Source organism: Leucoraja erinacea, chromosome 19 (assembly GCF_028641065.1).
Source record: "Leucoraja erinacea ecotype New England chromosome 19, Leri_hhj_1, whole genome shotgun sequence".
Lineage (NCBI taxonomy): Eukaryota > Metazoa > Chordata > Chondrichthyes > Rajiformes > Rajidae > Leucoraja > Leucoraja erinaceus.
In genome coordinates this window covers 15,217,390-15,244,321 of record NC_073395.1, presented here as the reverse complement: position 1 = coordinate 15,244,321, position 26,932 = coordinate 15,217,390, and the positions used below count along the sequence as shown (strand labels likewise).

Sequence of the window (26,932 nt, the reverse complement as noted above, 5' to 3'; positions counted from 1 at the left end):
AGTCACTTTATTGGAATTGGAATGCATTTTGCAGATTATTAAATCCAAGTGTGATTATTATTCGTCCAACAATGCAGCCTCTACACTAACATGTTCATACGCAAGCACAGTTTTGTGTAAGAGAGACTGACTAAACGGCTACAGGCATACATGTCTGATACTAATACACACTGTATGTATGAATAAGGTGAATGCCATTGGGGTGACTGTATTTTGTATGAACTGTTGTGAATAATTGAGAAATTCAATAAAACAACAAGTTTGTGTTTATGCAGTGATAAACAATGAAGGCTGTGAATAGTAAACGTGTGCAAAAACATTAAATACATAAAATATCACCTTGGAGACAGATACATTCTGAACATCATGAACAAAGCATAAAATACTGTTTCTTGGAATCGGTTGGAGCTTTTCTTCAGTGAGGGAGTTGGTCCTAAGGAGGACGTGACTGGAAGTTTCAACAACAGGGAGTTGGGTTCGGAATTTGTTTTGGAGCTGGGGACTGAGTTTGTTGCTTATTGAAGGATCTCAGGGTTCAGCCAAAATTGAATGCAAACCAATCTCTTTACCACTGCACAGGACACAAGATTAACACTGGGAACCTGGGAAGGGCAGGTGCCAGCTTGCCAGCTTGGTTGTGTTTCCGTCAGGGAGAGGGTGGGAGGAATGAGGGTGGCACTAAGCTCGTTCTTTCACCTGCAAAACAGACCTTACCTCCAAATCAGTCTGTGTCAGCGACGCCCCAGCATTCATTAAACTGCGACATATTGTACGATACCGATGAGATGCTGCTTTATGTAATGCTGTCTCGCCCCTGTCGAAGAAATCAAAGGTCACGGCCTTAACTAGACTAACGGTCCACGAGAAAGGCTGCTCCCTTCTCATGGAATGCAAAGCCGTGTCTTGAGAAATGGAAGGAAGTGAAGAATATAAACGGACCATGTCAGCTGACCTCCAGGGAATAACTAACATTTAGACAACTAACAGTCAGGCAAAGGTTAAAAGGCATGATCCTGAGGGTGGTAATCTCTGGATTACTACTGGTGCCATGTGCTGGCGAGAGCAGCAGTAGCACAATAGGACAGATGGATACATGGCTGACGAGTTGGTGCAAGGTACGAGATTTTTAGATCATTTGGGATCTCTTCTGGGTCAGAGGTGACCTGTACAAGAGGGACGGGTTGCACCTGAACTGGAAGGGCACCAGCATCCTTGCAGAGAGGCTTGCTAGCCCTACACTGCTAGGAGGGTTTAAACTAGAGTGGCAGGGGGGAGGGCAACCAGAGCAGCAGATTAGTAAATGGTGGGACTGATGAGAAAGTGGAGGTTATGATAAGTGATTCTCAAAGGAAGGACGGGCGGGGAGAGGTTCATGAATGCAGAGATAAAGATGGACTTGACTGTGTTTACTTCAACGCAGGGAGTATTGTGGGTAAAGCAGATGAACTGCGAGCCTGGATCAGTGCTTGGAATTATGACCATGTGGCCATTATGGAAACTTGGTTGAGAGAGGGACACGACTGGCAGTTCATCGTGCCCGAGTTTCAAAGTTTCAGACGAGATAGCGAGGGTGGTAATAGAAATGGAGGAGTTGCTTTGTTAATCAGGGAGAATGTCACGGTGGTACTCAAGAGTTTAAAGGAGGTGTGCAGAGGGCAAGTTTTATTTTATACAGAAGGTGGTGAGTGAAAGGAATGTGCTGCAGCGGATGTTGGTGGAGGCAGGTATGATGGTGGCATTGGACTTTTGGATGGATATACAGGGAATGGAGGGATATGGACCAGGTGCAGGCAGATGTTGTTGGCATCTTCTGTACAGACATTGTGAGGTAAATTGCCTGTTTCCGTTACATCACTATTACTATTCCATGTGCCATGAATGCGCCGTCTTTTCCCAGATTAAGGAATAAAGAACTAGACATCATGGGTTTAAGGTTAGAAGGGAAAGTTCCAAAAGGAATCTGTGAGGGCAACTTTTTCACACATAGGGTGGTGGATATCTGGAACGTGCAGCCAGAGGAAGCAGTTGAGGCAGGTGCAATGACAACATTTAAACACATTTGGATTAGTACATGGATAGGAATGGTTTGGAGGGATATGGGCCAAACACATACACAGGCAAGTGGGACTAGCTTAGATGGAACATCTTGGTGGGTGTGGACAAGTTTGGGCGTAAAGCCTTTCCATACTGAATGACTATCATCTCAAACAAAGTCCTGAATGGAGGATCAGAAAGTGTAATGGGACCAAGGTCTTTTTGGGTGTTGGAGCCAGAATCAAAGCTTATTCAGCTTCCTGGGGCAAGATGCTATTATAGGGTATTCCTAATGCGGTATTATAGAAACTCACTGCACACAAGTGCGAGAAAAAATAGTGACAAACAATACTCACGTTTCCGCTACTGCTACATCTAATAACTCACGAGGACCTGGAAGGAAATAATAACAGTGTAGGAGTCAGGAATCTCAGGGTGACATTTAAATTCAAAATAAATTTGGAAAATGACAAAAATGAATTATTTCATCTCTGTACTAATGTGGAGCCATGGAGCAATACTGAACGTTTGATGGAGACTGGTGGGGTGCAAAAAAAAAAGCAATATTGAGCATGTGGGCAGGGACTGTTGGGGCGCAATGAAGAATACAGGGAGTTTACGAAGGAACTGCAGATGCTGGAAAATCGACGGTACACAAAAATGCTGGAGAAACTCAGCGGGTGCAGCCGCATCTATGGAGCGAAGGAAATAGGCAACGTTTTGGCCCGAAATGTTGCCTATTTTCTTCGCTCCATAGATGCTGCTGCAGCCGCTGAGTTTCTCCAGCATTTTTGTGTACCTGAGAATACAGGGAGCTGATAGAGAGCAAAAGGGCAATACCGCGTGAGAACAGGACTGATGGGGAGTGACGCAGCAATACTGAGTCTATAGACACGGATGGAACAGGGATTAGCGGGCAATACCAAGTGTGGACAGGGACTGATGGGGAGTGGCACAGCAATAGCTGAGGCTGTAGAGTTTGATTTTAGTTTATTGTCACGTACCGACGTACAGTGAAATGCTCTTGTTGTGTGCTAAGCGCAGGCAGCGGAAAGACAATACATGATTGCAATCGTGCCATCCACAGTGTACAATACACGGCAAAGGGAATAACATGAGTCTGCTGTTGGAGTAGAGATTTAAAAGATGGAACGATTGTAATGTGTGATTGCAGATACTCGTCTGTGACTCGTACACAAAGAGTCACCTGGCATCACCAGTGCCATCTTATATAACCATATATAACCATATAACAATTACAGCATGGAAACAGGCCATCTCGGCCCTACAAGTCCGTGCCAAACAATTATTTTCCCCTAGTCCCATCTACCTGCACTCAGGAGGTCACCAGAGGTTTCCGTTCAGGTTTCCTAAGTGGGACAGGGGCATAAGAGGAAGGGGTAGTGTCGGTGCTGATTAGGTTGGGCAGTGGATCACGCCATTCTTTCATTCATAACTGCGAGTGACAGAAACCCGACCACTGTGTTTGCATGTGAATCTTGATCGCCTTCCCTGGGACAATCCCGTGGGAACCTCAGGAGACTCTCGATGTATCTTGGTCACAAAAATAATGGTCTGTGTCAAAAATAGCTCTCGAATCCTGAGACGTAGGAAACTGATTGAAGGAATGAATGAATGACCTCTTTCTCTTCATATTTTTTTCACAGCCAGAGGCCAATCAGCCCATTGAGTCTATGCCAGCTCTCGGGGCAATCCCATCAGTCCCACCCCCCCATTTATTTTCCTGTAACCTAATCGCCCACATTCAAATCAACCCCTGCCCTGATTCACCTGCACCGACCCAGACTCGGGGCAAATTAGTGACCTATTAACCAGCCCACATCTTTGGGACGTTCGAGGACGCAGATTTCCCACAGGAAGCCCAAACATTGCTCATTGCTCCCACAATCTGTTGCTTCATTCACACATTATGTTACGAGTTTGACTACTATCAGGCTCATTCACTCTGAAACCCTAATAATGCTATCATTCAGATTTTATTCCCATGGAAATACCTCTGGCCTTAAGAAGCAATTGGCAACTCTTGCCTTGTTACAACCAGACATGTAACCTATGAAACTCACCATGTTCTATAATGTACTTTACAAGTTCTTTGTGGCCATTCTTAGCTGCACAGTGGAGCACAGAGTATCCCTCAGACGTGCACACCATCAGGCTTGTCCCCTTAGTGCAAGAGTCGATGAACTGTAAAAAAGACGCCAACATTAACACATCCTTGGATTTGTACAAGATTGCCTGATAATGTTCTAATGGGTCACAAACATAGACTAAAATTGCAAATGCATGGCAACTAGGGAGCCACTTGCAGAGGGCCAATGAAGCTGGACTTTCACACCCAGGAAATGTCTGTGAAGACCCAGTGAGGTCTCAGTAGTAAATGGGCCTCAACACCAAGTCAGACTCTGCTCTGATGTTCAGAGACATTAGGGAGCTGCTCAATGGATGTAAATGGATTTCTGAAATAAAATCAACTAAACCAAGAAAATAACAAAAAAGAAAACATATAACAACACAATTAAAACATTAAATCAAACTTCAAAATCTTCACAATAGGAAATAAATGGAGACAGCTGTTTCTCTTTCTACAGATGCTGCCTGTCCAGTGCCTGCAGTATTATGGTTTTGTGACTAATTGTTTTAATTTGGATTTCCTGAAATTGGAATTCAACATTTGGCTAAATACTGCATGTATATAATATATATATAGATATATATATATAGATATATATATATCCCCACACACGCACACACCAGGGCCATATTTTGAATCATTTCATTACCTTTTGCATGTTTCCCTCCAGGACTGAATGAATAAGTTCTGAAAGACAGACATGGGGAACATTTAAACATTAAAGAGACATAATGCAAGTGTGGTCTGACCAGTGTTTTGTAAAGGTGCAACATAGCAACCCAGCTTTTATATTCAATGCCCTAACCTATGAAGGCAAATATATCGAATACCTTCTTTACACCCTGTCGACTGTGCTCCCACAGTCATATTCAGATACACTACGGAGTTAAATCTAAAGATCCCTCATATTCCTTTTAGAAGTGGTCAGCAGGTTAAATCTGCCTTACATCAGGGGTTCTATCTAGACTGCAAAAGGGGAACTTAACACAGAGTAGAGGAAACATTTTTAAAATGGGCCAAGCATTATATTCCAAACACATTGCACAAAGCCTAAACAGGATGAAACGGATGAAATTTTAGCAGGAAACGTCACTCCAGCCACGATGCCAGCTCACAATCTCTCAGCCTCCTGGGTGTCTTCTGAGGTCCCACTCAACTTGAAATATAAAGTGATATCCGCGAGGTATTCGCAGTAAGTAAGAACATACTCAACATTTCTGGTCATGGGAAAACCGCTGGAATTTCTGTGCCCTCAAGAAAGGTAATAACGCGACCCATCAGAACCTACACCTGAATAATTTTGACCATGGAAGGGTTTATTATAAGAACGCAGGTAAGTACCTTGTTCCTCAGAAGATGAAGGAAGCCTGAAGAGAGAAGAAAGTAGAAGTGATTTGTAGGGTTGCTCTCTGTAATGGTAAAATACCTCGGCATGGGTGATTGAGAAAAACACTCAGTATAGCTGACAAACGGTGACAGTAGTTTGTACCATGCACACGATGCACTGCAGCAACTCACCAGGACCCTTAAACAGCTTCCAACCCCGCCCCCTCCACCAGCTCAAAGGACAAGGACAACAGAAATATGTGAACACCACCACCCTCCACTCACACTCCAAGCCACACAACTTCCTGACTCAGAACTGTACCGTTGTTCCTTCACCATCGTTGGTTCATAGACCTGTAACTCCCTCCCCAACACCATTGTGGGTGCACCCACACCTCATGGACTGCAGCCATTCAAGAAGGCAGCTCACCACCACCTTCTCAGGGGTAATTAGAATGGGCAATTAAATCCAAGTCCCTCGAATAGATTTAAAACAAATCATGACGACCTCCGTTGGTTTGTGTCAAAGGTTTAGAAACATTATTATCCCTTTGCAATAAAGGAAAGTTTATTGGGAAGGGTCAAAATGTAGGGGTTAGAGTCGGGAATGTGGGAGACCTCATTGCGATCTAAAGTAATGGGAATGTTGTCAGGATGAGAAATGGGGGAAGGATGTTGGGATTAGGAATGTGGGTAATATTTTTAAGACCAGAATTGCTTTGGATGTTTTGATATCGGGAGTATAGAGAAAGTTGATGGAATCAGGAGTGCAGGAATTGTCAGGAATGGAAATCTGGTCATTAACAAAATATGGGAATTGCAGTCAGAATTGTGAGTATGGTTTGGAGTCAGTGAGGGGAACATTGCCTGATTTGGGAGCAGTCAAACAGTTGTCAGAAGGCCGATCTCTCTCGGGGGATTGGGGAATATTGACGATATGGATAATATAATGACAATTATACAATCAGGAGTTGGGGATGTTATTAGGGTTGAGAACGTGTGAAGTGTTGGTGCAATTCTCAGTTGCAGGAATTTTGCTTGGATCAGGAAGATGAGGAACAAGAAGGACGTTGTTGGGAAGAACAGCTTGAAGATGATTACCAGGACCAGGCAAATATGGAGCACGAGCAGGATCTGAAGTGTGAGGAATATACCAGTCGTTCAAGATCAGCTTCTTCCTGCATGCGAGTGTAGGTTTTGTACCTGAGCCTCTGGAGTCCTAAGGTGACCGACTGTCTGCCAAGAAGTTGGTGTTGTAGCCCAGACTCAGAGTCACAGCTGTCACTTCCAATCCACTTCACACTGGAGCCATTCCATAGTTCTGTTTTCCTAAAAATCCAAAAGGCATTTAATTTTTCAATTAGGCGCCAATTCTGAGGAAACAAGGTGGAAAATTGCTTTATGGGAACTGCCTCTCTAACATATGAACAGGCTACAGTAGCTCTTCCTTTTTGATACAAGGCCCTGATCAGTGGTGTACAATTCAATGACATAAGGCATCAGTGTTGAGGCCTTCCACAGACTGGACAGTGATCAAAGGTGGCTCCATCTCAGTTTGGGGTTAGTTAAGGGCCTGTCCCACTTGGGCGACCTAATCCGCGATTTCTGGTGAGTTTGCCCTCGACTCATACTCGCAGCATGGTCGACACGAGGTCATAGGAGGCGTTGTAACTCTCCTTCATGCTCGAGGGTGGTCTCCGCTTACTCGAGGCCTCAGTTAGGTCGCGGTGTTTTTTCAATGTTAAAAAATGCCCGCGAGTAAAAAAAGATCGCCATGGAAAAAAACAATTGTTTTTTTTACTCGTAGGTTTAGTCGTAGTAGGTCAGCATGTTAGTCGTAGGTAATCGGGGGCAATCGAGTGTAGTCGAAGATAGTCGTAGACAGTCTTCACCATAGCCGAAGGGAGGTCGAAGGAGATCGAAGGAGGTTGTCTTCACTCTCCACTATTCGGTGTCCAATTTTCCTGAAGTTAGTCGTAGCTAGTCATAGTTAGTCTTCAACATAGTTGAAGGAGGTCTTCAACATTTTTTCAAACTCTACTAAATTCGCCAATTAGATCGCCCAAGTAGGACAGCCCCTTTAGAGTCCTGGTGAGGTCAGTTAACGTGTCCACTGGTAACAGTCTTTCTTTCCAAACTAAGCTTTGAACCCTATGAATTAACCTCAGTTTGACAGAATAAATGGATGGCGCAGAAAATAACATTTTAAGAGGCTCCTCCATTGCCAGAGTGAGATCACACACAAACTGAAGGAACAGCAAGCACTTCATTTTTCGCTTGGGTAGTAGCTTATGACCCAGCGATGTGAACATTGAACTGTGCGGGACTTCCAGAATGAGCGGGACTGGACTGAGCGGGACTTCTGGAATGAGCGCGACCTCAGGACTCAGCCACGGCTGGTGGGCTCACAGTTCAATCAGCACGGCGTAGAATCACAGTTCTGGACTCAACTCTCACGCATGGTCTTCCGGGCGGGCGGGCTGACTGACTCATGACCGGCCTCCGGGGATTTATTCTCCTGGCCCCCGGAAGGGGCGTTACCTTCATCGTGACCAATATGCTGATCTCACAATTTTCTAAACCTTCATAACTTTTCTATAATTTCACCGATCGGAACAAAACTTGGTGTCTTGGAGTAGATGAGAACGGTGAGTAAGATGGCGAAAAAATCATAGCGATATAGGGTAACGTTTTTGCGTAAATTTATTTACAACGTAGACCAGAAGTGGTCAAGATGAGAGTGTTAATAATAGATTAGATTAGATCCTTTATTTGTCATTCAGACCTTTCGGTCTGAACGAAATGTCGTTGCCTGCAGCCATACATATAATAATAAACAACAAAACACACAATAAACACAAATTAACATCCACCACAGTGAGTTCACCAGGCACCTCCTCACTGTGATGGAGGCAAAAGTCTTAAAGTTACTGTCTCTTCCCTCCTCATTCTCCCTCTGCGCTGAGGCGATATGTTGTTACCCCACCGGGCGATGGTAGTCAGTCCCGCGGCTCAACCGAGCTCCGCGAACGGGCCGGTTCAAGCTCCGCGGCCCGGGGTGGTCGAAGCTGCCGCCCTCCAGTCCAGCGGACGCAGCTGTTGCCGCGGGAGCTCCGGAAAACAGGCACCAGCCTGTGACCTGCGAGCTCCCGACGATGTCGTCCACCGGAACGCTGCCTCAGCCACCGGAGCGCCGTCTCAGCCCCGCGCCGGGCTGCCCTCACCGGAGTCAAACAGTCTTAATAAATTAGAATGAAAATGCAATGCATTTAAGTGGTCATTATGTCCTATAGCAGCTTACTCCCAATAAACTACGGCAGAAGAGTGGTATGTGCTGTAATATACAACTATATTTGGCTGGTTTTGGAAGGAGTTGTCTGTCTGGAAAAGGTACCCAGTCGTAGCCATGATTGAACTCTGAGAGGGGTGAGGTTGGGCACAGGCGAGAGGTGGCTGTTTAGGAGAAGTAACGTACCCTGGGGAAGGTTCCACCACCAGGTCCGGCATCTCTGGGGTTGGCCCAGCCTTCACAGCGGTTGCTATCTCAGGATCCAGAATAAAGAGCTCGTCATGAGCCACCTCTGTCACAAAGTGGAGATGTTCCTGAGGGGGAAAGGGAGGTGAATTATTGTCACATATACTGAGACACAGTGAAAAACGTTATTTTGTGCACTACCTGGGCAAGTTAAACCACACATGAGTATAAAAGAGAAAATAAACAGAGAGCAGAAGTTTAATTTTAAGTTTAATTTAGAGATGACTACACTTGAGGTCCTGCTTTTTTTTAACGCTTGACCTAACTCCCTGTATTCACTCTGCAGGACCTCATCCTTTCTCCTATCTATGTGAATTGTGCCAATGTGCACATTGACTACAGGCTGCTCCCCCTTCCCCTTGACAACGCTCAACACTTACCTTTAAACACAGCATCTCCCAAAGAAGCTGCTCCCAAATGGTCACTTTTCATTTTATACAGCTGGGTGGAAGGCCTGTTTCCACGATGTATGACTATGAATCTAACGGGGCTGCTGTAGAGAAGGTTGTCAGCTTCAAGTTCCTTGGCATCCATATCGCCACCAACCTAAGCTGACCCTAACCTGGTCCCTGCACACAGAAGCGGTAATCAAGAAAGCACATCAGCGTATATACTTTCTAAAGCATCTGAGGGATTTCCGCATGGCCACGAGGTTTCTCTCATTTAGTCCAATTCTCGTGCTTTAGAAAGTATTCTGATGGGCCATATCTCAGCCTGTGCAGGCAACTGAGCTGCTCTTGACCATCAGATCCTGCAGAGAGTGAGGAAGATCGCCTAGTCCTTAACAAGCTCATCGCTTCCTTCCATTTAATCCATTGCATTGCATCAAGAAGACTGGAAGTATCAAGGATGCCTGTTACCCTGACCATTCCCTTTTCTCCCTTCTACTTTATGGAACAAGAAAAAGTTGCTTACCCGCACTGCTATCCGACTCCTGAACCAATCACTTCTTTCACACAACTTCCTTGTGGTACTGCAGAGGTTTACAGGGATATGGGCCAAAAGCAGCAGGTGGGACTAGTGTAGACGGGGCACCTTGGGCAAGTTGGGCCGAAGGGCCTGTTTCCGAACTGTATGACACTATGACCACCACATACTCAACTCTAAACTCAACTTCATTCGGTTATTCCATTATTACACTAGTTTACTTGTGTACTACTTAGGATTGCAATGTAACCGTTGCACCATTCTGCTGCGTTGCAATCATCATATTTATTGTCAAATGTATTGGGATTATTGCTTAGTCTATGAGCTTCATACTAACTAGGAATTTCATGCCCCCTTGTGGTATGGGACATTAAACTAATCTGAAACTTGGTGACTGTGGATGAGGAATGGAACATCGGGAAGCTGACCGAGTCCCAATAGTGACAATACGAATGAGAGTGTGAGGAAGGACACAGAGCGTGGCAGCGAGTGTGCACAAGCCAATTGGTGTAGGAGTGCAGGAGTGGATTGTGATTTGGACTGGTCTAGACTGTTTGTCCATGACTGTTGGTGAATGTTCCACTGATGAAGAGTGTTGGTCCACACTCCTAATATTGAAGTGTATATATTAGTCTGAATTATTATTGAAGTGTAACATAGTCTGAAGAAGGGTCTCGACCCGAAACGTCACCCATTCCTTCTCTCCAGAGATGCCGCCTGTCCTGTGAGTTACTCCAGCATTTTGTGTACACCCCCGAATATTGATGTTGATCCACACTCCTAATGTTGACTTGTCTGTCAATCTCCAGCTAAAGCAAGCTTTGGCTTCCCATTAGCAGGGAATATGATGACCCAGCAAGGCCTTGCTGCCACCACACCACACTTGCATCGTAACTTCCAATGAGAAGTCACTGGATACAGGAAGAACCATGGTGCATCTGTTTTCCAGCTTCCTATTGTTTTGCAGGGCTCGCTCCAGATCTCACCGTGTGCCATGTTTCCTTCACCAGCAGAATGGGAATCAAGTCAAATGCATGGTTCAACTGGTCAGGAACCCTGAGGACTTATCCATGCTGTGAAGAGACTCTAACACACAACAAAAATCTATTGGGGCTTCTGGCTGAGGAGCAACTCCCAACTCCCAAATATCCCCCTATTCTGCTCTCCACTCCCCCTGTACCATCCCCTAAATCACTATCTACCCAACACCAAATTACAACTGGTGTCAGGCAGTTAAACCTCCATTTCAGACATTTCTTTTCTCCTCTACAGCTTTCACACCCCCCTGAAGATTCACCATTTTGTTTAAGCAACAAACATTTCTCCTCCATTTAGAACACCACTCCGATGTTTCCCGATATCAAAGGTATATTAATGCAATACATTGCTGGTATTTGTATCAATGGAAGCCAGGCTGCAATACACATAGATCCTTGCACATCAACACAGGCTAAATGCAGGGAGGCAAATGTTCAATGATTCAAGATAACTGAAGTAAAAAAGATTCCCTGAGTGGTTAGCGATACAGTTATTTCTTCATACCCTGGTAGATAAGATGGCGTAATTTAGAATGATAAGGATTCACATTGTCCTACCTGGGCTCTGTCAATGCGGTAGAATCGATCCAAGGAGGTTGCTGCAGAGAGGAAGGGCAGAAAAGGTGAGGATGAGCAACCAAGGTAAAGGCAACATTGCTGCAAGAAGACGGTGGAGCTGAACAAATGGAGCAAGGTCAGGAGAACAGGAGCATAAGGATAGAAGCAAAATAAAGTACACCATCAGATCACACGGACTGGGGAGAGCACAACTATCTGAGCGCACAACCTTAAAAGCACATCAATGCACACAACCAATAGAAAAATAACCATTATAACCATATAACCACATAACAATTACAGCACGGAAACAGGCCATCTCGACCCTTCTAGTCCGTGCCGAACACATAATCTCCCCTAGTCCCATATACCTGCGCTCAGACCATAACCCTCCATTCCCTTCCCATCCATATAACTATCCAATTTATTTTTAAATGATAAAAACGAACCTGCCTCCACCACCTCACTGGAAGCTCATTCCACACAGCCACCACTCTCTGAGTAAAGAAGTTCCCCCTCATGTTACCCCTAAACTTCAGGCCCTTAATTCTCATGTCATGTCCCCTTGTTTGAATCTTCCCTACTCTCAGTGGGAAAAGCTTTTCCATGTCAACTCTGTCTATCCCTAATCATTAGAATGCATAACCAAAAATAAACAACTAAACAAAGGCTGAGAGGCAAACAAACAACATCCAGAAACATCAGTGAAGGAATCAAACAAAGGCAGACATTAAAGTGACATTTTTAATTTGTCATGCTTTGAGAATTATTTTGGGGCCATTTATTCTCTTTGAAACAAAAAAAATCTATTTTTGGGATGGAAACTGCGATGGTTAAACAGTGATCCGCACACATTCATTGTCTGTCTGTTTCAGGAGCCTGGTGTTCAGTGTGTGAAAGATGTGGCATGCCCACTGTAGCAACTGAGATTGGCTGGGAACCTTGGTCTCGGAGAGGTAGCTGGTGTTGTCTCACTTATCCTTTCAGTGGACGTGGAGCATTTCTGTGGAGGCAGTGTTTGTAGTATCATCCCTCTCGTGTTTGGAGACAGCAGATGTCCAAAATGGATACGTTGTTGACTTGAAATGTTAGCTCTGTTTCTCTTATCACAGATGTGGGCTGACCTGTTAAGTATTTCCAGCACTATCCGGTTTTATTTCATATTTCTAGCATCTGCAGTTTTTCTTTTAGAAACAAGGAACTGCAGGTGCTGGTTTATATATTTTTTAAAAGCACAAAGTGCTGAAGTAACTCAGTGAGTCAGGCAGCATCTCTGGAGAACATGGCAAGGTGTGTGATTTGGGTCGGGGCCCTTGTTCAGTGATTTTAGGGAGGGAGGGGTGGAGGGGAGGAGAGAGAGAAGAAAGGTAGAAGAGAAGAGGGGAAGGACAAAGCCTGGCAAGTAAAAGGTGAATACAGGAGATGGGGATTAGTGTTGCAGGTGAGAAAGGTGCCACTGAGGTAGAAGATCGGTTATGATTTCAATGAATAGCAAAAAAGACATGAGGGGCTGAATGGCCTGCCTGTTTATATTTTTTTTCAGCCAGTCAGCCAGATTGAGGGAATAGACACAAAATGCTGGAGTAACTGAGCGGGATAGGCGACATCTCTGGAGAGAAGGAATGGGTGGTGTTTTGGGTCGAGACCCTTCCTCAGACTGAGGGACTATCCAGCTGTTGGCCTGCGATGCCACTTTGTATCCATGGGCTGAGCAGCGGGCAGTGAGTGGATGGAGGGAACAAATCTACCTGAGGTGCGCAACGGGTGTTATACTGCTGAACAATGCAAATCAAAGTCCTCTGCCAAATCACAGGCCCAAGACCCATGTCCAATGCACTGACCTGCAGCGTGCACTTGTCAAAGAATTTCTGAGGGCACGTGATCTAAAGGGCACTGGCTTACAAAGAACTGTCTTTCTGTTGAGTGGTCCCCTGGGAAAGACAGAACATCAAATGCCAACCTGCTGCCCTCCCTTATGCCTGGCATGATCCAGGATTGACCTTAAGATCTTCAGCTCACAGGTTCCTGCCTGCTGATGCACAGCATTCTAACCTGCCAGGCTTTCCTGCATTTGTGCTCAGAACATCCTTTGAGCTCACCAAAAATAAGTGAAATTAGTAAATGAATGAATGAATAAGTTTATGGGCCAAGTATTCACATACAAGGAATTTGCCTTGGTGCTCCGCTCGCAAGTGACAACATGACATACAGAGACAGTTAAGAATGATACATAAAACATGAAACATTAATAATAAAACATTATTGATTAAACATGTGAATTAAATACAATACCAGAGCAAAAGGAGGCTACTGTTTTTTGGTTATTGAGTAGAGCTACTACTCGTAGAAATAAAGCTGTGTTTATGTCTGGATGTGGCAGCTTTGACAGTCCGGAGTCGCCTTCCAGAGGGAAGTGATTCAAAGAGTTTGTGGCCAGGGCGAGAGGGGTCAGAGATGATCGTACCCGCTTGCTTCCTGACCCTTGCAGTGTACAGTTCGTCAATGGAGGGAAGGTTGCAGCCAATATCCTTCTCAGCTGATCGGACGATTTGCTGCAGCCTCTGGATGTCGTGCTTGGTGGCTGAGTCCAACCAGACCATGATGGAGGATAAGTCTGGAGGTGTTTGAAACTATGGTATTAAATGTTTAAAGTCAAGGAAGAAAGCAACGGAGGTTGCTGAGCTAATGGAAATGGGCAGGTATATGTGCGCTTAGGTGCGTGTGCCTGTATATCCATGTACGTGTGTTGTCCGAATGTGCAGCAGAATCCAACCTGCAATCAGCATGGAACCCTTTGCCTCTGTCTGCAATACCCGTGTGGCGTTTAGTCAGTCACTTAACATTAAAATAATGAATGCAGGGGCAGCTTTCAGGCCTCAGAACTGGAGTGAAAGCAAATCATCCTCAACCCTGGAGGAGTGCTAAGCAGAATAGGAAAAAAGATTGTAATGTTGGGATGCACAATGATTAGTACCGGGAGCCAGGGGCTATGGGGGGAAGGCAGGTGAATGGGGGTTGAGAGGGTAAGATAGATCAGCCATGATCGAATGGCAGAGTAGATAATTTGGCCAAATTCTGCTTGAAGCAATGAACATTGACCAATTGCGACCTGCAGCCTGACAGAACGTGTACAGGTTACCTGGGGCTTTCTCTGAGGTCCCAGATCTCTGGAAACTTTCATTGATCACCAGAGACTCTGGGATAACCCTGTAGAGGTCCTTGGTATGCAAGAACCTGATCTATAAGTTGGCTCAGTACATAATATCCAGTCTCCATCAACAGGAGAACTGTGGCACAGGTTTGATGTCCACACCATATACTGGACTCCTGGTCGTGTCAAGTGCTGGCTTCTTCAAGTGCCTAGGAAGGAACTGCAGATGCTGGTTTAAACCGAAGGTAGACACAAAAAGCTGGAGTAACTCAGCGGGACAGGCAGCAGCTCTGGAGAGAAGGAATGGGTGACGTTTCGGGTCAAGGCCTCCGGGCATCGACCCGAAACGTCACCCATTCCTTCTTTCCAGAGAAGCTGTCTATCCCACTGAGTTACTCCAGCTTTGTGTGCCTTTCTTCAAGTGCCTGTCCATTCTGGCCATGAAGAATTTCTTCCAGTGTTTAGGAGATGATCAGTCAGCACCCAGTGTTGCTTAGAAACAGGATTTGGCTCAAAGGATGCTGCAAGCTGTCCGGTTACAACAGTGTTTGAGATGTACAACAACATCCGCTTGCTATTAAACATAAGCAAAACCGCCAATGGGACACTTTGTGTGTTTGCAATGGTATTTTAATATTTAAAGGCAGTGCTGGATATGGTGTTACACGCATGCAGTGTTGTGGGTGACAGACATTAAACCTCAGGAGCACTTCAGTATTGTAAACAACTCAAAAACAAAACGACTTAGACATTCATTATGTGTAAGAATGAACTGCAGATGCTGGTTTAAACCGAAGATAGACACAGAAAGCTGCAGTAACTCAACGGGACAGGCAACATCGCTGGAGAGAAGGAATGGGCGATGTTTTGGGTAGAGACCCTTCTTCAGACATCCATTGTGCCAATTGGGAAAGAAGGTGTTACTTATTTTCAGAGTCATTGAACAAAAAGTAAGTTGATAAATTGCTGTTCACTAATATACGGGCTTCCCTGGGGGATGCTGCTATGACAGAATAAAATGAATCATTCAAAACGAATAACATTTCCATTAAAGAACGCCTGCAGCTACTCACAGTCAAGGAAGCACCATTTGGAAGAAAGATTCTGGGAAGACAACGTCTGTCGCTGGTAAGTCTCACTGTCCTGAAAATGAAAAACATCGAGGGCTTTAGCAGTCGATCGTGGGTTCTACTGTAGTTCCCAGTGGTAAGACAGGTGTGTAGGTAAGACAGGTGTGTAGGTAAGACAGGGGTGTAGGGAAGACAGGTGTGTAGGTAAGACAGGTGTGTATGTAGGACAGGTGTGTATGTAAGACAGGTGTGTATGTAAGACAGGTGTGTAGGTAAGGCAGGTGTGTAGGTAAGCAAACTTAGCATCAATTATGAGTGTTGCCTCGCAAAATCTGCTCCAATGTTGCAATAGGAGGAAAAATATGACTATTGTCGGGTGTCCTGCAGCAAATATTCACGCTTGCCACCGTGGCACCCAATGGCGGTCTGTCCCGTCGCACCAGGAGTAAGTCACCACTACATGGACGGGCTCAGGGCCTTCTTGGAAAAAACAATGCAAACACCGACTCAAAGGCATCTGGGCCAACAACGTTTCAAGTCAGGATCTGAAACGTCACCCATCCTTTTTCTCCAGAGATGCTAACAGATGCTGATAGAAACATATAAATTCATTAAGGGATTGGACACGCTAGACGCAGGAAACATGTTCCTGATGTTTGTCGGAGTCCAGAACCAGGGGCCACATTTTAAGAATAAGGCCATTTACAACGGAGATGAGGAAAAACTTTTTCACACAGAGAGTTGAATTCTCTGCCTCAGAAGGTGGAGGAGGCTGGTTCTCTGGATGCTCTCAAGAGAGAGATAGAGCTCTTAAGGATAGCGGAGTCAGGGGATATGGGGAGAAGGCAGGAACGGGGTACTGATTGTGGATGATCAGCCATGATCACATTGAATGGTGGTGTTGGCTCGAAGGGCCGAATGGCCTATTCCTGCACCTATTGTCTATGGTGTAAATAGGCATCCTGGTCAACATGGCCGAGGTGGCTGAAAGGACTCATATCTGCAATGTATGATTCCATTATTCTATATTTACTTAGATTTATTTAAAGAGGTTTTAAATATCATGCCTATGTCGACTATTAAGTACCCACTGATGTCTCGACTTATCAGTGAATTTAAGAGGTGTTTGAAAGCTTTTGACTGCTCAGCTGTTCCTCACACCCCAACATGATGAGGACAAGTTAATTGGACTTTACTGGATTTTTATCTTGCATTTAACGTTATTCCCTTTATCCTGTATCTGTACGCTGTGGATGGCTCGATTGTAATCATGTATAGTCTTTCCACTGACTGAAGGGCAGCAAGCAACAAAATCTTTTCACTGTACCTCAGTACACGTGACAATAAACTACGCTAAACTATACTATTTCTCTTTCCACAGATGCTGCCTGACCTGCTGCGAAGCTCCGGCATTTTGTTTTTATTTTGGATTACCAGCACTTTAATTTTGTACAAGTTCTCCGGCTCACCTGTATGTTCTTGGTAAATAATCCGTCAAGCAGTCAAATCATGCCGAGGAGACAACCTTACCTGGTAATTAATCTGATGTCCATCTGGTGCCAATGGATAAAAGTCCTGAGAGAAAAGATAAATATCGTTGCCGATAAATGATCATTTTGATCATTTGGCAAAACTACTTGAGATGAAGTGACTCTGCTCTCAATATTGAAGTTATCAATTAACAATATTAGTGTTCTGATTAATCTGAGATCGAGTTATGACCCAACATACACCCCTCCATTCTACCCCCTTAACACATGACTGGTATCCCTGTATTGGAGATGCTGCCTCCTACTGGGATAATCAGGTCAACCAAGCTAATAAAAAGCTTTTCAATGTCCCAATAAACTACACTGAACTGAAGTTGGTTGCGAATCATTTGTAACCATAACAACCGTGGTTAATGGTAAAAGTCCAATCAAGGGCCGAAAGTCCTGAACATTTCACAGAGGATGTTCTCATCATATTTCCTTCAACTGAAGTCGGGAGGGAATCTACTATTCTCCTGCAGTCATCACCAGATCAATGCAGAGTGGTCCCTTACCTCCTGCAGCCGGTCAATGTACTTGCGGCATGTCTCCAGGTCACAGTCTCCGTGGATGACGATAATTCCCAGTGGTATGGCTAAAGAAGGAAAGAAACAACATGTGTAGGAAGGAACTGCAGATGCTGGTTTAAATCGAAGTTCGACACAACATGCTGGAGTAACTCAGCAGGACAGGTAGCATCTCTGGAGGGAAGGAATGGGTGACGTTTTGGGTCGAGACCTTTCTTCTGAATGAAGTAAAAAGAGTGTTCTCATTTACATCCCCTGGGTCACTTAGACTCTGGGAGGAGATGAATATTTCACAAAGGAAATGTACATTGTCATAAAACAACCCTTACTGCAGTGACATATCAGGTGGCAGAATCAAGGAGTACTTTCCTGTTGCCCCTGGCTCCTTGGCATTGATCCATTCATGCACAGCTCAATGGTAGTAAGTTGTTACCCAGTCATCACCGTTAAACTAAGAAAGCAACCTCTGTAATTTAATACAACCAGCAAGCAGAACCAGTCTCTGTATATTAATCACCGGTTTACACTGTTATCGCTATTCAGCTATGAAAGCTATGAAAACAGAGAGGATAAGACGACATTTCTTCCCACAGGTCGTCAGGACTGTAAACTCTGATCTCACCGGGGCGTAATTACTGTTGTTGTCTTTTTTTAAATGTAAATACTGGTTCTGGTCTGTCCTGTTGTTTTGCACAATCCCGCAGGCATTGCCACTTTCATTTCACTGGACATCTTGTATGTGTATGTGACAAATGAAGTTGACTTGACTTGAGCTACATCAAAGAAAATGCATAGAGGTATCATTCTGGAATACATCAAGGAATTCATTTTAAAGCCATTACTATTTTTAAAGAGAACTTTAAAGCATTGCCTGATTTCATGGATGAACCGATACTGGGGATATCCACATGTATATGAGCAAATATCAGACGGTAAAAAGATCTCAAAACTGGTACAGTTTAGGATCCTATCTGTGTGCGGATCGCAACATGAATCCAAAGTAAAGCAGAATGTTACTCTGTGCAATTAGTATAAATATATCATAAAATTACTCTTCTTAATGTTAAACATTCTCAGCACTTGCTGCTACTGCCACTGACATCCACATCATAATAATCATAATCATATTTTATTAGTCAAGTATGTTTTTGCAACATACGAGGAATTTGATTTGCCATACAGTCATATCAATAAAAAGCAACAAAACACACAAAATACATTTTAACATAAACATAATATGTGTGTTATGATTGTGTTTATAATTTGTTTGGTTGTTTTGTTGTTCCGCGAGCATTGCCACTTTCATTTCACTGCACATCTCGTATGTGTATGTGACAAATAAACTTGACTTGACTTGACTTGACTTGACATCCACCACAGCGACTCCTCCACTTTCCTCACTGTGATGGAAGGCAAAAAAAAAGTGAAATCTCTTCCCTTTGTTCTCCCGCAGTCGGGGGGCCTAGAGCCTTCTGTTGATGGGATGATCTTGGCTCCTGTAGCTGGCGGTTGGGCCCTCCACGTCGGGGCAATCAAGCTCCCGCATCAGGGGGATCTCAGCTCCCAGTGCCGGGCGCTCGGACCCCGGGTCGGGGCTGGTCGAACCAACTGCGACTTGGGAGTGTCCCGACATCAGTCTCTACCCGAGACTGCGAGCTCCTTGATGGCGAATTCCGCAGGCCGCGGTTGGAACGTCGATCCCAGGCAAGCGATCTCAGGCTGCGATGGCAAGTCCATGGCCTCGCGGTGGCGCTCAAAGTCAGTCTCGAGCAAGGCCTCCAACTCCATGATGTTAGGCCGCAGAACGACCGGGGATACGACCCGGAAACAAATCACATCTCGAGCAAGGTAAGAGATTGAAAAAAGTTTCTCCCAACCCCACTCCCCCCACATAAAACAAACCAGAGAACATTAGCACATACTTTTTAAAACACACTAAAAATAACAAAAAAGACAAAAAGACAGACAGACCATTGGCGAGGCTACCATTGCTGACGGCGCCACACAACACAAATAGAAATTCCAGGTCTTTTTCACTGTTGTTTCATCAGTTTCTTTCAACTTATGTTGTTTCACTTGTAGTTTCACTCTTTCACTCAGCATGTTACACATGGATACCTGCTCTCTGTGGCTTCGGTCATTTGTTCTCAACACACATCATACATGCACCGACACTCAAGCATAAATTTAACCTGATCCACCCATCCCAATACTGCTGCGATGTATGATTCAGTGGTGACATTATTCAGCATTGAAATGAAGGCAAATGATATTTTGGTCTTCATTGTGAAAGGATGTGAGGACCGAGCAAATCTAACCTGCTGTCAATTGTGGAGGGTTTTGGTGATATCGGAACAAGTGTATTGTACACGGCCTTCATCTCCTGAACACGAAATAGGAAACATTTGCCACTGAGGGAGTACAGTGAAGATTCACTGACAGGTTGGTGAGTTTCGTCTATCAGGAAAGATTAAATAGACTGGGTCATTGTTCTCCAAAGGTCAGGCAATCTCATTGAAAACCAGAACATTCTTACAAGGTGGAAAGAGGTTAAGTATTCTATTGGCTGTGGACACCAGAAACAGGGATTGCTCAGAATAAAGGGTGCCTGCTTATAACTGAGGGGAGGAGAAACGCCCTGACTCAGAGACTGATGAGAACCTTTGGAATTCTCCTCCCTGATGACACAAATCATTGAATTCCCCCAAAACAGATTTCTGAAGATGAAGGGAATTGAGGGGCATAGAGATAGTGCTGGAAAATAGCACTGATACAGTATCCCAGCCGTGAGGATGATCCATGAGGAATGGTGGAGCAGGCTCAAAGGAATGGATGGCTTACTCCTGCTCCTATTTCTTATGGAATAATGGAGGATGATATTGGATGAGCTGATGAACTGTTCCACTGTTGCTGGAGGTCAGGGTTGCCCTGTCCTGCCCGAGTTAGTTTGCAACTACCCACAGTATTTCAGGCTCTACTCACACGTCTCCTGCAGCCTGTGCTTGGTGTACTGCATGCTCTCGTAATCCTGGAGACCGATCCTGTTCACCCGCATCCGAAGTCGGCCGGGGACAGTGTGTGGGCTGGAAAACACAATCGGTGAGAGTCTCGCAGAAAAAAATGAAAGCTGCCACCACGTCATGTGGGCGACTACATTTAGGAATGGTTAGCATTCAGCAGCTCTCCGTCAAAGGATTCCAGACACTAAAATGGCCATGGATGTGTCCATGGAGACACTGTTAGTCAATACGCACACATTTTTGGTACAGCCATTACTATATTCACCCCAGAAAATAAAATACATTTTCAATCACAAAACATTCAAATGCAATGCAATTGAACTTAAGGTAATCACTGGATTGTTAGGTGGTGGGGTGGGGAGCGGGCTGGTGGAGAACATCAGCAACTCCCCCTCTGAAACAGGGAGGATAGTTAAAGATGTGGCGCTTTGTCTGGATCTGTTTCGATCGCCACAAGTCGCTGAGGTCACTTTCTGGGTAAAAGTCTTTGAAATGGGTCTCAACTAACATGGCTGAATATGTGCGTTTTCAGGTTTCATTAATATAATATATTCAGGATATTTAAGGCCCTTTTAAGTAATTTCACGAACATGAATGACAATTACAACATAATATAATTGTACACGAAGCCCCATCGACTTAATTTGGCCCAAAGCAAATTCATATTAGCAAACTGGTTCAAAATTGTATTTTTCGGAAAGTATTATCAACATTGAGCACAGGAGAAATGAATAATATGCACACTTAGATTTTCAAACTTTCTACAACGTTGAACTAAATGTGATGGAAGAGCAGATGAAGTATGCTACTGGCAAAATATATTAGCTTAAAATCGGTATTGCAACCCTGCTAATATGTAGTTACTTGGTTCCTTCTATAAGCAGATATGAGTACTATATGTAAATAGTGATCATCAATAAGATGTGTTTTTATACATAATGTTTATAATCCTAACACAAATAAAATTGTGCTGCACTCGTATCCATCACTGATACTGTTCCAGCTAGTTGGAGGCACCCTACATAAAATGAGAGATGACAAATGATGAACAACTCATGAGCAGGGTGTTCAGCCCAACTGGGACCACATCTGCTCCAAACCTGCCCCTTTCCTTCTTTCCTCAGTTACATCTGTCAACAGAACACTCTATACCCTTCTTTACCACATACTTGTCCAACCTCCCCTCAAACCCTGCTTATGCTTTCGGTGTTGTGAGTGTTAATTGTGAGCTGTGTGGGACACCACCACTCATCTTGTCCCACACTGCTGACCCAAACCACCATTGACTCTTCTTGCTGCTTTCAATTATGAAGTCAGTTTATTCGGCAAAATCTTCCCTTTACTCTGCACTATCTCCCCCTATTCATTATCCATCAATGCAGTATCTTATCAAAGACATCTTAAAATTACATCTGTATCATCATTCGTATCTACTTTTACGGAAACTCCTTCAAAAAGTTTAATGAGGTTGGTCAAAGGAGAAGTTCTTTTTTCAAATCCATGCTGATTATTCTTCTCCTCATCTTCCTTTCTTCCATTCTCTCCCTCAGTATAAACGGATAACCCGGCAACTTTGGACCGTTGGTGGTGCTGGACAAGCAGATATTTCAGATGGACATTTCCAATATTCATACCAAACACATGGTCATTTCACTTTCATTCATATTCCACATCGAAGAAGAATATATTTTCTCGTGAACCCAGTGAGTTTAAAGGGAGTGGAGAATATACAATCTGAAGAAGGGTCTCGACCCGAAACGTTGCCTATTTCCTTCGCCCCATAGAAGCTGCCTCACCCGCTGAGTTTCTCCAGCATTTTTGTCTACCGGAGAATATACAAGCATCTGCCTCCGGCAACAAATATCAACCAGATTTCTTTGGTGGGTCAGCGGTGGAGAGTTAGCAGCTATAAATTCCTGGGCATTAACATCTCAGATGACCTGTCCTGGATTCAGCACATAGATGTAATCGTGAAGAAGGCTGCCAGCACCTCTACTTTGTTTGAAGTTGAAAGAGATTCAGTTTGTCTCCAAGTACTTCAACACACTTCTGCAGATGCTCGGTAAAAAGTAACCGGACTGATTTCGTCATGGCTGGTATGGCAATTTAATGCACAGGAATGCAAGAGGCCGCAGAGAACGGTGGACTCAAACGATTCTACCCTCTCCACTATTGAAAGCATCAATATGAGGCACTACCACTTACCATGACAAATCCCCACCATTCCTCTTCCCACTGCTACTGTCAGGCAGGGTGTACAGAAGCCTGAAGCCCCACACCACCAGGTTCAGGATAGACAATAGACAATAGGTGTAGGAGTAGGACACTCGGCCCTTCGAGCCAGCACCGCCATTCAATGTGATCAAAGCTGATCATCCCTGGATTCAGCTACTTTCCCACAACCACCAGTTCTTGAACCAACTTGCACAACCCTAATCCTACCTCAACAATGGAACACTACAGACCACTTCTTGCAGATTAAATGGACGTTTCACTAATGCCTTGTTTTTATGCAGAGATTTTTTCCCTCGTCTTGTGGAACTGATGTGTAATTTATGTTTTAGTGCATTGTCTGAATCCATGTGCCTCTCCTGCTGCTGCTGAAAGCAAGGTTTTCCTTGTACCTGCAGCTCAACGTATTTGTGCATCTGACAATAAACTCAAATGTGCCCACGTTCGTAACCCTCGCTGTTCTGAATCCATATCCTGGCTCCGCTCCTGGGCCCACAGTCCTGATCCCAGCTCAGCCCAAACTCTGAACCCTCTGCTTCTGGCCACATCCCCCTGGCAGACATTCCCGATTACTGAGTGGGCGAGATGCAGGACTATCAGAATTCCATAAAATCGGATTGCGGATCAGTGGACTTTTGTCTCTTTCTTCTGCCTGGATTACCATGCCATTCCCTGGTGTGTGGCGTACTCCAGTACGTGTGTGGAACTATCAACAAAGAGGACAGAATGGAGCAGAAAAGACGACATGAGGTGAGGATGGAAGGTAGCAGAGAGAGGATCATTACTTACAGCGTGAAGCTATCAGGGGGAGCAGAGACACGCCGGAGATCAGCGTGCTGCACCTTGTGGATACTGTGCGGACCAGCACGTGCCAAACGCAACATGGATCAGTGAGGAGAGAGAAACACACCACATTTAGACTGGGAAGAAACCAGGGGAAAGTCAATCATTTCCATCCACAGCATCAGAAAACAGTGTTACGGTGTAAAAACAAAGATCAGACCAAGGGGAGAAGGGAGGGTTTATAACAAGAAAAATTGTAGCTTGATTCATCCGGGTGAGGATTCCACAGGTTTGGGAAGAGAACTGTTTTACATGAAATTACCCTCTCAATGGAAACAAACTGATCAGGTATAACACCAGCAATGCTTTCATTCCTGTTGGTTTCTGATGGGTAGATCAAGTTGGAATTAATGCTATGTTCTTTTTCAAATCTTTTCTCTGCAGAAAACACTGAAAAGATATTGACTTACGTTTGTTGCTTACCCAAATGACCATTCTTTGTTCCCGAGGCTCAACTATAAGAGTCAAGTGTGCTTTGATCCTGATCTGACCACAGGGGGGCACTGGATGGTTCTCACATGTTTGAAGACTGCCATTCCCCACTACACAGTGGGGGCTTCACTGAACTTCCCACATTTTGGCTCCATTACTTACTGTTACAAAGTAAGCAATGGCTTGTATCACTCTGGCTTGCGTCACATGTCTGACACCAGGAATGTTGAATCGTTTTGTCACTGATGCAAAGGGAAGTTTCATCTGAAGCCAGATAAAGGCATTCAACAAAGCCACAGTCACAAAAAGAAGGGGGAAATATGGGTAAAGGTTTAAGGAAGTAGCCAAGTTTTGGACTGCCCAGGACAGGTCTAATGCCAGTGAAGGCAGACACAAAATGCTGGAGTAACTCAGCGGGACAGGCAGCATCTCTGGAGAGAAGGAATGGCAGTGATATGGCAATGTGTGCAACAAGTGAAGCAAGAGGAAGGCTCATATTTTACCAGGTTTGTATAAGTGGGGCTTTCATTCACAGAGGTTGGAAGACTACTGCTCTGTGAGGTCATTTACTTCTAATGTTTAGAAAATCATGGAGACAGATACACAGGCTGTTTTCTTGGTGGGTGAAGCACAAATTAACAAAAGTCCACTTTCCATCAAGGTTCACTGTCCATACTCTGTGTCAGAGGCATTCAGCATCACCACATGCAGAATGGGGTTGAGAATATGTACATATTATCCTCTCTCCATCTGCCGATGTTCTGCTACTACCACCTCAATGTGGCTCAACAGCTTACTGCTGTAACAAAGCCTTCATTGTGTGTGGGAACCTTGTTAACAACAATATGAGGTGGAAATGTTTGAGCGGGCTTCAGTCAACTTCACAACTTCAAAAAACAGACTGACATTTACAAGACACAATCTTCCTTTGATGTTCTGTTGGGTGTCCCTGGATATGGTCCTCCTTATCCTTTCCTACTTCTGCTGGCAAATGAATAGATCAAAAGTTACTTAATCTATGGTATAAGCTTCCTTTATCTGGGGGTGACGTTAGCTCCTTCTCAGTGCACCTGAGCCATCCCAGAATGTACTCTGCTGTAAAACACAATGTAGGCTATTGATTATCACTCAGTCCACTTCCCCAGGGATCTTGAGATTAACATCACCCAGCCTGGCTCTTCTATTTTCTTGTTATTCTAAAAGAAAACCTTCATCTAATTCAAAAATATCTATTATATATTAAAACTGTGTGGCTGCCGCCTGCCGCCTGGCGTCCGGCTGCCTTTCTGCCTTTTGATTCGCTGCTCCTTCCTATCAGCTTCCAACACACTTCAAAACAAAGTTGCAAGACAGGAACACTCTGAACTTTTCACCTCAATGGGATATCACAGCAAGTGCTTCAACAGGAGGGGGAGGGCCAATTGGTATTGCAATTGGAACTGCTGCAGAAGGCAGGAGGGGTGAAATTGGAATTTTTTTTAAATCCACTGCTGAGGGAGGCAGGGGAGTGCTGGAATCTTACATTTGGGAACGGGTTCAGTTCCGTTCGAGGAGACGGGTGCATGGTGGAATATTGGGTTGGGGGATCACACCATTGGGGGAGCAGACCCAACGGGTCTGCACTTGGTCTAGTATATATTAAAACTATTCAATTCTGATAGAGGAGCATCAATTTCAAGAATCATTGTCCCCATGATTGTCTGAACATTAAAGGAAATGCAATGAACATTGAAAGCAGAATGAAAATAATTTAAATGGCCCCCAGGGCAGTGGTTTTCTGGCCTCTATGAATGAAAGTCCCACTTGTACAATTGAAATGCGTTCATTCATATTTCAGGCACACCCAGTGAGTTATTTGTATTCAATCCTCAGTGTTCTTTTAACTCTTTTGACATCTCTTCCCCTGTTATATGAGTGTCTTCCTTATTTTTAGTCTCTTAGCAGAACCGTACTACTTTAGCCAAACCTATACTCAACTTTGTGCAATTGAATATTAAATTGTTGAGACATCTCTATGAATTTATTTGGTTTTCTATATAACCAGTCAGCCACCTTAGTGTTTTATATAAATCGCAAGTACTTTGCTGACTTTGAATAAATGTTTGTTTTCTATATTTGCCATTTTGTTCAGAGTTTCCACTTTCGATTCTACGTTCTCTATGGTGAGGGTTAGCACTTTTATTTGACCAATGTTGGCCTCCAAAAAACCTGGCGTGAATTGCAGGTTTTGTTAAGGGCCTGTCCCACTGTACGAGGTAATTCAAGAGCTCTCCCGAGTTTAATAAAAAATCAAACTCGTGGTAAGTACGTAGAATCTGCGTAGTGGGTACGTCGGAGCTTGGGACGTCTCTTAGCGGCTCGTAACACGAACGGCAGGTACTCGGGAAACGCGGTAAGCTTGTGAAATTTTTTCAACATGTTGAAAAAATGTCCACGAGAGCCCCGAGTACCTACGAGCGGTTATTACTGTAATTCTCCGAGTTCGAATCAGGGGAAACTCGGGAGAACTCTTGAATTACCTCGTACAGTGGGACAGGCCTTTTAGTTCCAGGAGCCATG

The 26,932-nt window shown here is 44.4% G+C and overlaps 1 protein-coding gene across 1 annotated transcript in view; it reads right to left on the bottom strand.

Moving 5' to 3' along the window:
• Positions 1–26,932, bottom strand: part of dgki (diacylglycerol kinase, iota) — a 119,323-nt gene that overhangs the window by 7,719 nt on the left and 84,672 nt on the right. The window contains exons 21-33 of the mRNA XM_055650362.1: positions 23,888–23,950; positions 20,829–20,929; positions 17,835–17,914; positions 17,321–17,365; positions 15,794–15,863; positions 11,570–11,610; positions 8,988–9,115; positions 6,716–6,841; positions 5,528–5,553; positions 4,836–4,873; positions 4,119–4,239; positions 2,391–2,427; positions 715–814 (exon numbers count right to left, since the gene is read on the bottom strand). Of these exons, the coding sequence (XP_055506337.1) occupies positions 715–814; positions 2,391–2,427; positions 4,119–4,239; positions 4,836–4,873; positions 5,528–5,553; positions 6,716–6,841; positions 8,988–9,115; positions 11,570–11,610; positions 15,794–15,863; positions 17,321–17,365; positions 17,835–17,914; positions 20,829–20,929; positions 23,888–23,950 (976 nt within the window). The remainder of the gene's footprint in view (positions 1–714; positions 815–2,390; positions 2,428–4,118; positions 4,240–4,835; positions 4,874–5,527; positions 5,554–6,715; positions 6,842–8,987; positions 9,116–11,569; positions 11,611–15,793; positions 15,864–17,320; positions 17,366–17,834; positions 17,915–20,828; positions 20,930–23,887; positions 23,951–26,932) is intronic.